Source organism: Bacillus rossius (genome assembly GCF_032445375.1).
Source record: "Bacillus rossius redtenbacheri isolate Brsri chromosome 9 unlocalized genomic scaffold, Brsri_v3 Brsri_v3_scf9_2, whole genome shotgun sequence".
Classification (NCBI taxonomy): Eukaryota; Metazoa; Arthropoda; class Insecta; order Phasmatodea; family Bacillidae; genus Bacillus; species Bacillus rossius.
In genome coordinates, this window is record NW_026962013.1 from 5,443,913 (window position 1) to 5,458,041 (window position 14,129).

General features: G+C 39.5%; 1 protein-coding gene across 2 annotated transcripts in view; it reads left to right on the forward strand.

Moving 5' to 3' along the window:
- The first annotated feature begins 8,631 nt into the window (after positions 1 to 8,631).
- The window catches only part of LOC134543293 (ubiquitin carboxyl-terminal hydrolase 16/45), a 39,395-nt gene continuing 33,897 nt past the window's right edge, over positions 8,632 to 14,129 (forward strand). Inside the window, exons 1-2 of one of the 2 annotated variants that reach the window (XM_063388203.1) lie at positions 8,632 to 8,880; positions 10,938 to 11,090. In XM_063388203.1, the coding sequence (XP_063244273.1) occupies positions 11,000 to 11,090 (91 nt within the window). In that variant the 5' untranslated portion in view covers positions 8,632 to 8,880; positions 10,938 to 10,999. The remainder of the gene's footprint in view (positions 8,881 to 10,937; positions 11,091 to 14,129) is intronic. The other variant, XM_063388202.1, reaches the window with a different exon arrangement.

Sequence of the window (14,129 nt, forward strand, 5' to 3'; positions counted from 1 at the left end):
AGGCAGGGGAATGATTACTATTGCAAGGGCCCCTTGAGTTGTAGGCCACTCAGGATGTCAAATTTACAGAGAGAACACAATTAATTTAGGTTGCTGTTGTTTTAATGACATTCACATATTCCCTCGTACATGGTGCTGTCTCTTGACCGGCCTGAACTGCATGGGGGCAGGAAGCTCCATCCAGTGCACTTTTTCTAGCCTTACTTTGCGTGTCGCGGGACGGGCTCCCACATCACAAGCTTACATGGATGGATTTGGGCGAGGTTCACTTGGCACAGTTCACGTGGTACAGTTATCACAATGCCAATGAAACACATATTAAACTAAATATACAGATACATGCACATACTTGAACGGGGTTCACTAGGCATGGATCACACAGTACAGTTAGCATAATGTCAACGGAACACAAGTAGAGCAAAGTACAAAACACTAAAGATGATGTTCGGCATCTTAGGTGCAACTGAAAGCCTGTAATCTATAGGACTTATATCGGGTCATGGACCTCTCACTTGAAGCTTGGACAAGAGATGAACGAGGTGCGGGCACCATGTGGTCACTAATCACCCTCTGCACAATTCCGATAGGAATTACTCGTCAGTAAGTTTTTGGCACTTTCAGCCAGGAGGCTTCCCCCATGCAAGTTAAACTAGAGGAAGCCCAAGACACATGGCTCTCCGAAAAGTAGAATTAAAATTCGTATAATGCTAAATTGCGCTCCAAAGAGACAAAGGTAAATAGTTAAGCGACTGGTATTTCCATACCGAGTCGAAGGAGTCCGCTCACAGGGAAGGATGAAAATGAATTAGGATAAGTTAGGCTATTGCAGAACTACTCGATGGTGGCAAAAGTTGAAATTCCCATGGTGCATGGATGTGTGCGGCCTCAACACCAGCAAAGTGACGACTGAGGTGGCCCTGGGAGGCTGCATGCCACCAGGGCCATGTCTTCCCATGCAAAGTGCATAGGGAACCAGGAAGGCGATTCAGGCTGGTTTCGAAACCTAAGTGCACAGTGGATAATTGTCATTTATTTATACATAGTGATTTGCATCTTAAGACATACATCAAAATGATAAGATACTCAGTTTACAAAATAATTAGCACAGAAGTATATATGCAGAAGCATACCCACTCATTTCCTCAAGGTCGATAACCGCACAGGTGGCTATTTATACTGTCACAGGGTGGGCCGTTCTACTTGCAACACTACATTGTACTAAGCTGCCCCGAGGCCGTGTTCGTAGCCAGGGCCGCAACTAGGGGGGAGCAAGCGAGGCATACGCCCCGGGCGCAAAGCTGTGGGGGCGCCGAAATCGCTTGCATTGTAATGCCTACTACAACTGGTAACTAACTTGATGTAAGTTTTTGGACATACGCCATTGCTAAGAACTTTTTCTGTTGAAGAAAAACTAATAAATAAAATAAATAAATAAAAATTAAAATTAAAATACTCAAAAAAAGATACAGTCGCACCTGTGTTTCCGTACCATGTGCGTCTCTGCCTGAGGACGGGAGCAGATAGCAGTTCCCGAAACGTCGCTTGTTTCTGTTTAGGTAAAACTATTGTATTTGTTTGTTTTTTCGTTTTGTCATGTTTTTTGTCTCGCTTCAACTGTTGTGCTGAATTATTTTGGGTTTCAATATTTTTGTGTTGTCATCATTTGTGGGGATTTTGTCGTTCTCTTAGTACATTTTTCTTTGTTTTTTCTTTGTTTGCTGACCATATTCCTGTTTCGGAATATTTTGTGGTGTTCATATCCTTGTTGACAACAGCAATTGTTTGCTTAATTTTGTGTGTTTTTTGTATCTTTTTTTGAGTATTTTAATTTTTATTTTAATTTATTTATTTTATTTATTAGTTTTTCTTCAACAGAAAAAGTTCTTAGCAATGGCGTATGTCCAAAAACTTACATCAAGTCATGCACTCCCATTGCACAAATCTTTTAAAGATAACAACTGGTAACTAGTAAAAAATTTTTTAACTTGCATGCCAGGAATGTCTAATCTGATTTACAATATAACGTCTCAACATATTTATTTTACAATACTCTGAGAAAAATGTTGAGTTCATCATTAACATAAAAAAATTGTAAAGGGAGAAGTTAGAAAGTTTTAATGCGTCCTCTATACGAATACAGTACAATGTTGTCAGAGAGGGTGGTACCACTGGCTGTGAGGAAGCAGTGGCGATGGAATAGTGAATGCCTTAAAATCCCGGTTTCAGGCTCTTCAAGCAATTAATGACAAGTTTAGCTTTTTAAATGGGAATAACATCTACAAAATGGAAGTTAAAGATTTGAAGACTGCAGCCAAATGGTTGTCTGAAACATACAAAGATGACATCAATGGAGAAGAAATAGTTCAAGAAATGGAAAGTTTTAAACATCACGCCTTGGAAGTTGATGACACCATGAAAACAGCATCTGCAGCGACCCCCTTGAAGCTCATTCACGAACACAGAATTGAAGAAGGATATCCAAACCTGACCACAGCCCTTAAGATATTTCTTACTCTTCCTGTAACAGTTTCTTCAGGCGAAAGAAGTTTCAGCAAATTGAAAATTTTAAAAAAATATTTAAGAAATAGTTTGAGGCAAGACAGACTGGCGAATTTGAGCATTTTTTCCATAGAAGACAAGAGAGCATCCACTATTTGCTATGATGATATCATTGAGGCCTTACTTAAGGCGCTCGAGTTTAAAGTCGGGAGCCGCAGAAGGGTGTACCAACTAAATGCAGTGAGAAGTACGGTCCCTAGGCAAAAAATAGTGACCTGGATAATAATTGAAAACATCACTGCCTGTTTACTATTTAATATTCCTGCTTGGCATCGGCTTGGTACATTAAAATACAGAACCATTTACACAAATTTACAGAAGATCTAGATCTCGCATTAAAGAAAAGGACATCTAATGTAATCACATATTATAAACACTATATTACGGGTAATTTTACAAACATTTAGAAAGGATAAGTTTTTCCCTAACAGGCCCGTTGATTACACTCCTGGATGACGTAATTGTCTATAAATGTTATTTAGGCACAATTCCCAATATTTTGGTCTAACCGGACTCTCGTTTCGACGTAATTATGCGAGTCTCACATCCCGCACCACAGCAACGTGTTAAGTCTGGCTTGCAGTTTACGTAAATTCTCACGTAGCGTAAAAAGGAGAAGTAGAGTTTATTTCGCCACATTACGATTCAAGAAACTAGCAAGATAATGAATTTGAGTTTATGATCAGTCAAGTCTCTCTGCTCATTGTTTTTCCTTAAAAAACCAACCCGGTGTCCGGCTGTTAATAGCGGTTGCGTCGAGGCTTACTTGTAGTTGCGCAGCATGGTGGACGATAACCCGGGCTGGGCACTCGTCGATGCGTAGGTGAATGGAACAGCCTTTCCATTTTAGCAGCGGCGCAACACGCCTGCACCCGCGAGCCGAAGTCGACTCCACCAGCCGCCAGCACCGTCTCCCCGCTCGCCAGCCGCAGCCCGTCGCAGGTTAACGCGTCACCATGACGTCATAAGGCTCAGCGCGCCGCGCGGTGTTGGCTCGCGGAAACACACACAAGCGCAGCGCCGCGAATGTCCGTAATGCTTTTGTTTTAATCGATCTTCAAGACGAAAATGAACCAAGTGCCAAACAATCTATCATAACATATTATATAATTAATTATCAAATTAAAAGGACGTTAAAACAAACAAATAATAAAAGTAAAGTTAATGGAGGCGTGGCAAACGCCTCAATATCCCCCCCTTAAAAAAAACTAAATTTAACACCCAAAACAAAAAAACATTTAGGTAGCTTCAAGCCACTATAAGGCGAGAAAACGGGGAAGCACTCAAAACACGCCATTCAAGCAACAGACCTCAAAGAAAGGCAAGAAGAAAAAAGCACACAGAGAGAAAAAACACGCGAAGAAAAACACTTGAGAGAGACAAAGTAAAACAATAATTAAGACCAAACAATGCTTTGTGCCACTTTCCCGTTTACTCGTTAACAAACAGCAACATAATTCCTTACTAGGGGGTAGTAACCGTAATCCACCTCTGAGACACGTAAGGCGCAATAAGAAACCTACTCAGCAGCATGAGCCCTATACTTAAGTCGAGCAGCCACCCAAAAAGAAAACAAAAACTTTAAAACCCCAAAAAAAACTAACCAATACGACGATAAAAAAACCTTCTAAGACCTCGAGTCAAACCCGACAGTCACGAGCGAAATGCCCTAAACGCCCACACCGAAAACACGTACCTCCCTTCTTAACTTTATTTGGCCCTCGCGAACTTTCACTACTTTTGCCCACCGCGCCTTGCATTAATTGCTTTTTGAACTGGAAACTGGTAAAACAAACGTTTTCCACCGCCACTGCCCACTCTAATAAATCTGACAACTTATGTGGCTTGTTCACGTAACACGACTCATGACGCACCTGTGGACAAACATTTTCGAGAACAAGACTAACCCATTCCTCCTCAGTCTTACTCACTCCTAGTGCCTTCGCATAATCCAAAATCTCCTGCACAAAATGCAAGACGGTTTCATTTAGCTCCTGAAATCTATAAACTTTACTCATAATTAATTGCTCACGAACCCGCCGAGGACAAAGCTTATTCCACAACGCCTCCTTACAATCAACCCATGACATATGACTCTTATAACCCGCAATGACTATATCGTAAGCTAAGCCTGTGCAACGCGAAGCAACAGCCAAAATTAAATCACTCTCATTGGAAAAATAATTTGCGTTAGCTAGCTTGTCCACGGCCATGCAAAGCTCTAATATATCCTCTACATTTGCTGACTGCAGTTTCGGAACATTTTCTAATGATCGCAAAGCAAACTTATTTTTTAGAAAATTTGTACTAAGCGAGCCAGACCCACTCGCTTCAGCCTGTTCCGTTTGCCACGAAACTCTTTCTCCTTTCAAATGCGCCACAAACTTTTGTCTTAAAACATCTATGCTTTCGTCCGCACTGTGCTCGACTGACGCAGCTTTTAAATTAGTCATTATCTCCTCTTTATGTAATTTATATATCCAAGCCAATGCCATACTGGTGATATAAAAAATCAATAAGTATCTTAAACACCGAAAACTACCGCGTCTGCGACTCTGACTAGCAGAGTAGCGCAGTTTTGAGGCCTTACTTAAGGCGCTCGAGTTTAAAGTCGGGAGCCGCAGAAGGGTGTACCAACTAAATGCAGTGAGAAGTACGGTCCCTAGGCAAAAAATAATGACCTGGATAATAATTGAAAACATCACTGCCTGTTTACTATTTAATATTCCTGCTTGGCATCGGCTTGGTACATTAAAATACAGAACCATTTACACAAATTTACAGAAGATCTAGATCTCGCATTAAAGAAAAGGACATCTAATGTAATCACATATTATAAACACTATATTACGGGTAATTTTACAAACATTTAGAAAGGATAAGTTTTTCCCTAACAGGCCCGTTGATTACACTCCTGGATGACGTAATTGTCTATAAATGTTATTTAGGCACAATTCCCAATATTTTGGTCTAACCGGACTCTCGTTTCGACGTAATTATGCGAGTCTCACATCCCGCACCACAGCAACGTGTTAAGTCTGGCTTGCAGTTTACGTAAATTCTCACGTAGCGTAAAAAGGAGAAGTAGAGTTTATTTCGCCACATTACGATTCAAGAAACTAGCAAGATAATGAATTTGAGTTTATGATCAGTCAAGTCTCTCTGCTCATTGTTTTTCCTTAAAAAACCAACCCGGTGTCCGGCTGTTAATAGCGGTTGCGTCGAGGCTTACTTGTAGTTGCGCAGCATGGTGGACGATAACCCGGGCTGGGCACTCGTCGATGCGTAGGTGAATGGAACAGCCTTTCCATTTTAGCAGCGGCGCAACACGCCTGCACCCGCGAGCCGAAGTCGACTCCACCAGCCGCCAGCACCGTCTCCCCGCTCGCCAGCCGCAGCCCGTCGCAGGTTAACGCGTCACCATGACGTCATAAGGCTCAGCGCGCCGCGCGGTGTTGGCTCGCGGAAACACACACAAGCGCAGCGCCGCGAATGTCCGTAATGCTTTTGTTTTAATCGTTCTTCAAGACGAAAATGAACCAAGTGCCAAACAATCTATCATAACATATTATATAATTAATTATCAAATTAAAAGGACGTTAAAACAAACAAATAATAAAAGTAAAGTTAATGGAGGCGTGGCAAACGCCTCATCATCAAAATCTTTGCTGCAAAAAGGTCTCGCAAGTTGAATTTGAATCTTTAAAAAACATTTATGACGACAATTTAATGAACAAGTCTAGTGATTATACGGACTCCTTTATGGACATAGTGGGTTCATGCATGGAAGGTACAGTAGCACAGAAACTGTTACATGTATAGGTATGGAAAATGCTTAAATAGCACCATTTTCCATGGGAGGCCCCCGTATCACCACTTTATTGGTGTGGTATGAGCTAAAAAGAGGGGGGGGGGGGGGGCGCGCATGAATCCATTCATGCCCCGGGTGCCAGAAACTCTAGTTGCGGCCCTGTTCGTAGCACATGCTCATCTGAGGTGTTGATGAGGCATAAGAGTCTGTGAAACCAGACCAGCAGTCAGCGTCAACATAGAATCGACTATTTTCTGACACTGGTAACCAGAGTAAAGGTGGGTTTATGATTGAAAATTAAGAACTAAGAATTAAGACTTAGTCATGTACTTACCATATGACTCTATGTAAACTAGTGAAATTGTTTATGATTGTCGTGTGTGAATTTTGACGGGTCGTGTGTGAACCATATGATGACTTAAGACTTAACAGAAATGGTTATATTTTATATTTTTCGTTAAGACTTAAGGGAAGCGACCAATCACAACAAACCGGAACCTTTCAGACGGAAGTTCATGTCTTGGTATTGGACCGAGCGAGACAGTATTTTTGGTTAGAATTCTTATATTTGTAATTACGAATTAATTTAGACATGAGTTAAAATTCTTATGCAACAGAATTTGACATTTCAGTAGAATATGATGTAATGATAGAAGAAAGATAGGGCGATGATTTGTTGATCGACTTGTGTTTTGTGCTGTGATTGGTTGGAATTAACGACTTCTATGTCAATCATAAACTGGAAAATATAGTGACGTCCCTCGGCTTGAGGCCCCCGGTTCCCTTCTTGCTTGACTGTCCAGTTATGCCCATACTGCTCTCGTCGGTGAGGTGTGGGTCCAGGCCAACGTGGCCGGGACCGGGAACTGCGGGACCTGGAGGGAAGAGTTAGGTGAAGAGGGATAGTGGTAGACTGTTCCAAGGATAACTCGGCATTGACGATTTCACGAGCCTCTTTTATTGACTTTTGGAGCCTGCCGCAGCCTGGCGGAACCGTCGCGGAACAAGTGCCCTTCCCGCGGCGACCCGGACTCCCGTAAAAACATACTGTCCGTTAAGACGTCCTGACACGGATTGGGAACTTTCCAGCGTGATACTGAACCCGTTTAAGGTTACTCCGTGAAGAAGCGCAATACGTGCGCGGCCCGTTACGTAACGTTTTGTAAGACGACGAAGGTTCTGAGACCCGTAATTGCACGTCCGCGTTCTGGAACTCTCGGCTGGTAACGTCACTCAAAAACTCGTAAATTCAGTAAGACGGCGAATGACTCGCGGAGGCAGCTTGGCTGCCGCGACAAACCGTGAACTAGAAACGTAAGACTGGCCACGAGCTCAAGGTACGCGCTTCGCGAGCAGCGCGGAGCGGCGTACACGACTGTCCCGGTTCGAGCCCTGAACACGACTGACTCTCCCCGCCCGCCAGCGGGCCGGAGCTCGTGGGCTGCGGGGGAGGGGAGGAGAAATCGGCCGGCGTGGGAGAGGTCCCGCCCCGCGGCGCGCCAGGCTGCAATTACATACTAGCACACTTGAGAAAACACAGAATATTTACACAGCTAAACGAAACATTAATCAACAACAAATTTACAGAATTAATAAATTACGATTACATTATTTACATACTCGTTGAGGCCCGTGACCATTTGGGAAAAATATACAAACACAGAATTATTATTGCACAAAAGAAGCCACTGGCATGCTAGGGCGCACGCGGGTGCGTCCCTGGCCGAAGCACTGCACTAATGGTTGCACTGGGGAAACAAGGGAGGACGTTGACGAGGCATAACGGCCTGAGGGAGCCGAGGAGACACTTGGGTCGATGTCAATAGTTTGACTTAATCGTATGCTCGATGTTAAGTTATAATTCTTAAGGAAATCAATCGTAAACCCAACTTAACTACAAAATATAAACAATTGAGGATTTTTTAAAATTTGTCTGAACATAAAAATATTATACAGAATATTACAATTTGGTTGCACTGAACCCAACGCCCAGCGATGTCGAACCAATCACCAAAATATGTATGTTAAATTGAAAACATGATATTTTCAATACTGTTTAAACATAAGTTTTTAATTACAGAAGAGCAAAATATTTTCTTACCTTTATTTATTTATTTTTCTTAATTTAAACTCCTGCTTTTCAAATATTTCATATTTTTTTTAATAAGCTTATACATATTTCAAGTATTTCCTTCTTTATGAAATTATATCAAACCCTTATGTGTGCCACTTGAATGTTAATATATCTATGCGGACATTGGTTTTGGACGGAGAATGTCGTGTGTGAATTTAGAAATGCATTTTTGTACGAATAAACGTCATATGATTATGAGATTAACTTACAGTGTATCTTAGTAATTATTACAATTAATTGAAAAGGGATTTGTATACATTTCGTGGATAACTAAACCCGGACGGCTAGACAGTAGAATACAACTAGGACACGTCGTTTTTCCAAGAATAACATTGTGAGCATCGAGTGAAGCTTTATTTTCTTTGTGGGCGAAATTGTGAGTAATTTTATTCATGGAATATTTACAATTTTACAACGAAATTATGCCATTGAAATGGGCTGCCTATCGCCATTGTAACTTATTTCTGTGAGTGATGCCATGTTGGTGTAACATAATATCCACGTTGGACTAATCGTAAATGGACTGTTTTTTTAAATCGGAATTATTTAAATAGTTTCTAAACTTTTGTGTAAATCACTATCGTGAATTAAAGTGTGTTTGCTATGCGATTTAACATGATGACTTGAGCGTGACCCGATTTCTTTGTATTGAAAAACTAGTCTAATGAAATTGTCAGGTCGATTATATATATCTGAACACTGCAGGCATCATTTAGTTGTCAATTAAGACCTGCAACAGTTAAATTTTGTTAGGTTACCCCTTTTTTACCGTGTCATGTTTTTTCTACTCTCAGGAGGTGTTCTAATATTTTGGTAATTCTGAAGGAAAACTACCTTTCCTTAAAAATTATCATAAAGCTTTTAAAGTAATTTTTTTCTTTTTTTAACTTCCTGACATGTTTGTCAATCATTATCTAAGAGGGCATTGTGATTCTTCTAGTAGTTGACGTGTAACTGATCATTTTAAAGAGTAGTTGTATTAGGTTAGGTGCATAAATTTTTTGTAAAATCATAATGTGTGGTTAGGTAGGACTGAGGATAAGTTAGCTTCAAATCCTGGATTCATTTCCAAAGAGGTACCGTATTTACAATGCCGTACTATAAAAATCGGGCAAATCGATGAAAGACGGTGCAATACAGGTCTAACTCAATTATTAGATATTGATGCAACTTAACCTACAAATTACTAATAAAAAAACTACCTTATACAGGCTGTGTATTAGCTCAACTTATTGTAGAATATTGATTAAACTTAACCTACAACTTCACTCTGGTTTTTTTTTAAGGCACCTTCAATCTGGCTATTAATACCTCCATTTCAGGATAAATTGCCAAGTCCAGGATGCCTTAGAATTTAAAAACGACTTTCTATGTTGTGCACGCATAGTGCACCTTAACGTACACACTTTTGGGTGTAATCCAGTGTATCAGCTTCGAGGGCAGCTACTCTGGTTTTTGTTTTAAGGCTCCTTCAATCTGCCGAGTACTATAAAAGAGTAAAGACTTTTGGTTGGACTAAGTTAGCAACATTTAATATTGGTAATTCCTAACCAATTGTTCAAACAATTTTGCAGTTTTTTTTAAATGTATCTAACATAACTGACCATTCTCACAATATTATAGTTTTGTAATTTGTAACCTAACCTCACCAGTCATTGAAATGATAAATAACTGGTAATCTACTTTAAGTATTACACAGCCCTCTTAGAGAATGATTTAAAAAAAAAGTCAGGAAGTAAAAGTAAAATCGTTGTGAAATTTTTAATTATTTATTTTTCAGAAAACTGGTTCTCTTTCATAACCAATCATTCACACCATTTTACAGTAGGCCTATATTTAATCAACGTAACTTAACCAACTGTTCACATGCCTTATTGCTGATTGCAGAACTAATTTAGGTCTACTAGTCTGTTCATTAAAAGGATTGTGTTACTTTTTTAAAATATTCATAATTTTTTTCTATACCTAAATTTATATATTCAGCCTCTCTCTGTCTGGAACGATAGCTTTGTGAAGCAGAAAGTTGTAAGAAAAGGCTGAACTCAAAGCACCCTACTTTCAATTGATCACTGGCTGTGAGAAATTAATTTGACAAACATAAAACATTGATGAAAAATTTCATACTTTTTAAATTTCAAATATTATTTACAGTTTGTGCAAATTTAATTTAAATAATTTGTTTAAATATAAAAACGAACATTATTTAAAAAGCCCGCCTTAACCTGTTTGATATTATAGAAGATTTTCTCGCACTGCGGTTGGCCGGTTCTTGCACGCTCGGCTCAGGCGGAACGTGACAATTTTTCGTGCGTGCAGCCGGCGTTCATCGATTTATAAGACGTTATCACGTCAAAAATTGAGTTTTGTTTGTGCTGGAAGGGCTGTTTGCTGCATGAATGCTGCTGGAGTGTGATTGCATTTCGCATGTCGTAGGTTTTGGTTTTGCAGTGGCAGAGTAGTGGTCGTAGAGTGAACTGCAGGAACAAGTTTGGAAGATGGGAAAGAAAAAGAAGAATCGTCAGCAAGAGGAAGCCAACGGGGAGGAGTCTACGGAGTCCGGTGACGAGACGCAGTCCAGCATAATTGGTACGTCACGTGGTAACTTGCATGCAAGCCGTGCGTCCCACGTGTATATGACATGTGAACCTGAATTCAAGTTTAGATGTGTTGATTTGATTTAAAGTGGCCTAGGTCCCGTCAATCCATAGTAAACTTATACTGTTGCGAGTATGTTTTTTTCATAAGCGAGTATGTTAATTAAAATGATTCAGTTTTGAACCGTGCAGTCATTGTATTTTTTTACCATTAGTTCAATTGGACAATTTTCCTCTAGTATCAATTTGCAGGAGTACATTAAAATAAAAGTAAAAAAACACTTTGTGCCTAAACATCCTAAAATAAAAATAACAATGTAAAAAACTTAGGAAATAAATTGTTTACAGAATAGTTCTTGGCAATTACAGGTACCAAGTAGGTGCTAAAATTTCTGGGGAACAAAATAATCATGTTATTAGTATAGACGGTCCTTTTCAATATTAGATAAAAAATATCATGTATTTCCTGATCTGTTGTTTACTAAATGCATATCAGCTAGTTATACATGAATCTATAGGTAATGATTTATTACTGGTACATCCTGTAGGTGCGAAACTCACTTGCGCTGAAAGTTTCTGGGTTTTTTTTTTCTCTAGAGGCGCTGCTGACTTGGCAGATGGTGTTATAAAAACATTAGCTGTACACACGTGGGTGTCTGTGATATTTTTGTGGTTATTTTGGTAAATGACAGTGAGGAATGGTCTAGTTTCTAAGGAAATGGTGATATATTTTTTTATTTATCATATTAATTCATTGCATTGCCATTACCATACATTGTGCTTGCACTGAAATTAAAAATTCACCTTGATTGGCAAAAATGCTACTTCAAGACTATGTGCTACTTCAATCATGCTCTGATTCATTGTCGTGGTTACTTAAAACCATGCTAATTTAACAGCATTAATTCGAAGTCAGATATGCTTTCTGCGTGTATCAGTTCTTTATCTCTTCATAGTGATGGCAGGCTAGTGAATGTAGTAGTTTCAAAAAGCTTAAGGAGACTGCTTAGTAAAGGGTGTATCTTGTGTTAGCAAGGTGGGATGATAAGGCGGGATGATGGTGCCTTTAGTGCGGTATCGTCTCTAAGCACAAGGCTCTGAACCAGCACGCAGTCTTCTTTTCGTGCATAGAGCAACTATGATATTTGAGCAGTAACCACAACATTATATGGTGGGGAAATGGAGTTAAAGATGTAATGCTTTTGTGTTTGGTGTAAACTTGAGTGCTTTCAAGAATATGTACCGGGTTTATATGCCGAAATATTATTCTGAAAACACAAATTTAGCCATTTTCACTTATCCGAAAATACAGTTTAATAACGTAATACGGAAATTGGCCAACTCATTGGCACTCTGCGCATTCTTAAATGATTTTTGTAAACATACACCACTCTGATGTCTTGAGCAGTTAAAAAATGGTGTGGAACTTTCTGAAGCTTTGCTCTTCGTATGTGTGTCCAGAGAGGCAGGGCCTGTAAGGAGCTGTTGTTAATGCTCTGTTGTGCTTACAGAAGTACATTTTTTATCTAATGAATAAACAGTTTTTGTCATGTGTAATCTGACTATAGTCCATTGACCCCGTAACGCAAGTGTAGTTTAAGTAGTGCTAGGTCGTAAGCTCTGATTAAGAGAAGTTTTGGCTACCATGTGAGTAAGACAGGCATTTTCCTCCATGATTGTATTGTCGCGGAAGTGACGAAAGTTATGGGAAAGTAACAAAATTGAAGGACTGGTTACGAAAGACAAGAAAAAGTCCTGAAATAATCTGTAATGGTGCTGGGAGTCAACAAATATCGTAATTTGTAGTAGCCTTTTGCTAACATGAATTTTTTTTAATTTTGCATTACCTATTTTATAGTCTCTCGTATAATATAAATAGTTGGAGACTTTCCACTTAAAATCAATGTGTATCATCTTTTAAAATATTTTAGCTGTCTAACATAAAAATCAGCTCTTTCCTTTGAATATTGTATGTATTTCTTATTGTCATTTGCTCATCCATACGTATATAAAATTGGATGCTGGTATGTATGACGTCGATAAACTCAGACACCATTTGACAGATCGCCATGGAAATTAGCACATCAAAGTGTTTTTTTTTTTTTTTTTTTTTCGTGTTTGTGTTCAGCCTGGGAAACTGCAGCTAGTTATATATAAAAATGGTTCTGATATAAAGTCCTGAAATTGGTTCACCAGGAATTTGTAGACTTCCTGCAATGAAATTGTTGGGCTCTGCTTAGAAACACCAGAATCTTTGGAAGCTTCAATAACGTATCCAGAATGTTGATGAGAAAAGAAAAAGAAAATTTTTCTACAATTTACAAGAGCAAGTCATTATTTGACTAGTGTTTTTGTCATTGTAGGCTTTTCGAAAGCCATTTTGGGTGTGTTCCTGATTAACTGTTTCAGGTGTAAAAATTTTTGAGTATTTCATGCATTCAAGAATGCACTACATTATTATATTCTTATTTTGTAGGTAATCGTGGAAGACTTTAACACAAGTCAACATGAACATGTGCAAATTGGAATCAATAGTTGACACGGCTTATCACAAAAAAAGATCACTTAAGAGGCCCGCCTCGTCAGGGGTGTATGTGTGTTAGTGAGGCGGGATAATAAGCGTGACGCTCGCTGGTATTTCTAGCGCGGTGTCTCCTCTGGACTGGCGCGCAGTCTTCTCGTCGTCACAGGATAACTGTGAAATTTGAGCGGTGACCGTAACATTATATGGCAGAGAAATGAAGATAAAGGTGTAATGCAAGTCCTTTAAGTGCTTTCCAGAATCTTTACTGGTTGTTTTACGTCTAAAAATTACTCTGAAAAATTGTGTTTTAGCCATTTTCACTCTTCTAAAAATACAGTTTAAAAACTTAATCCTAAATCAAAAGTACCTTTCGGCCCTCAGCGAACTCTTAAATGCTTTTTGTAAGCAGATCCCACGGCGATATCTTGAGTAGTTTTGAAATCGCGTTGTTTTTCCTGAAGCTCTGCGCACCGTATGTGTGCCCGGGTGGGCGGGGCCCTAAAAACT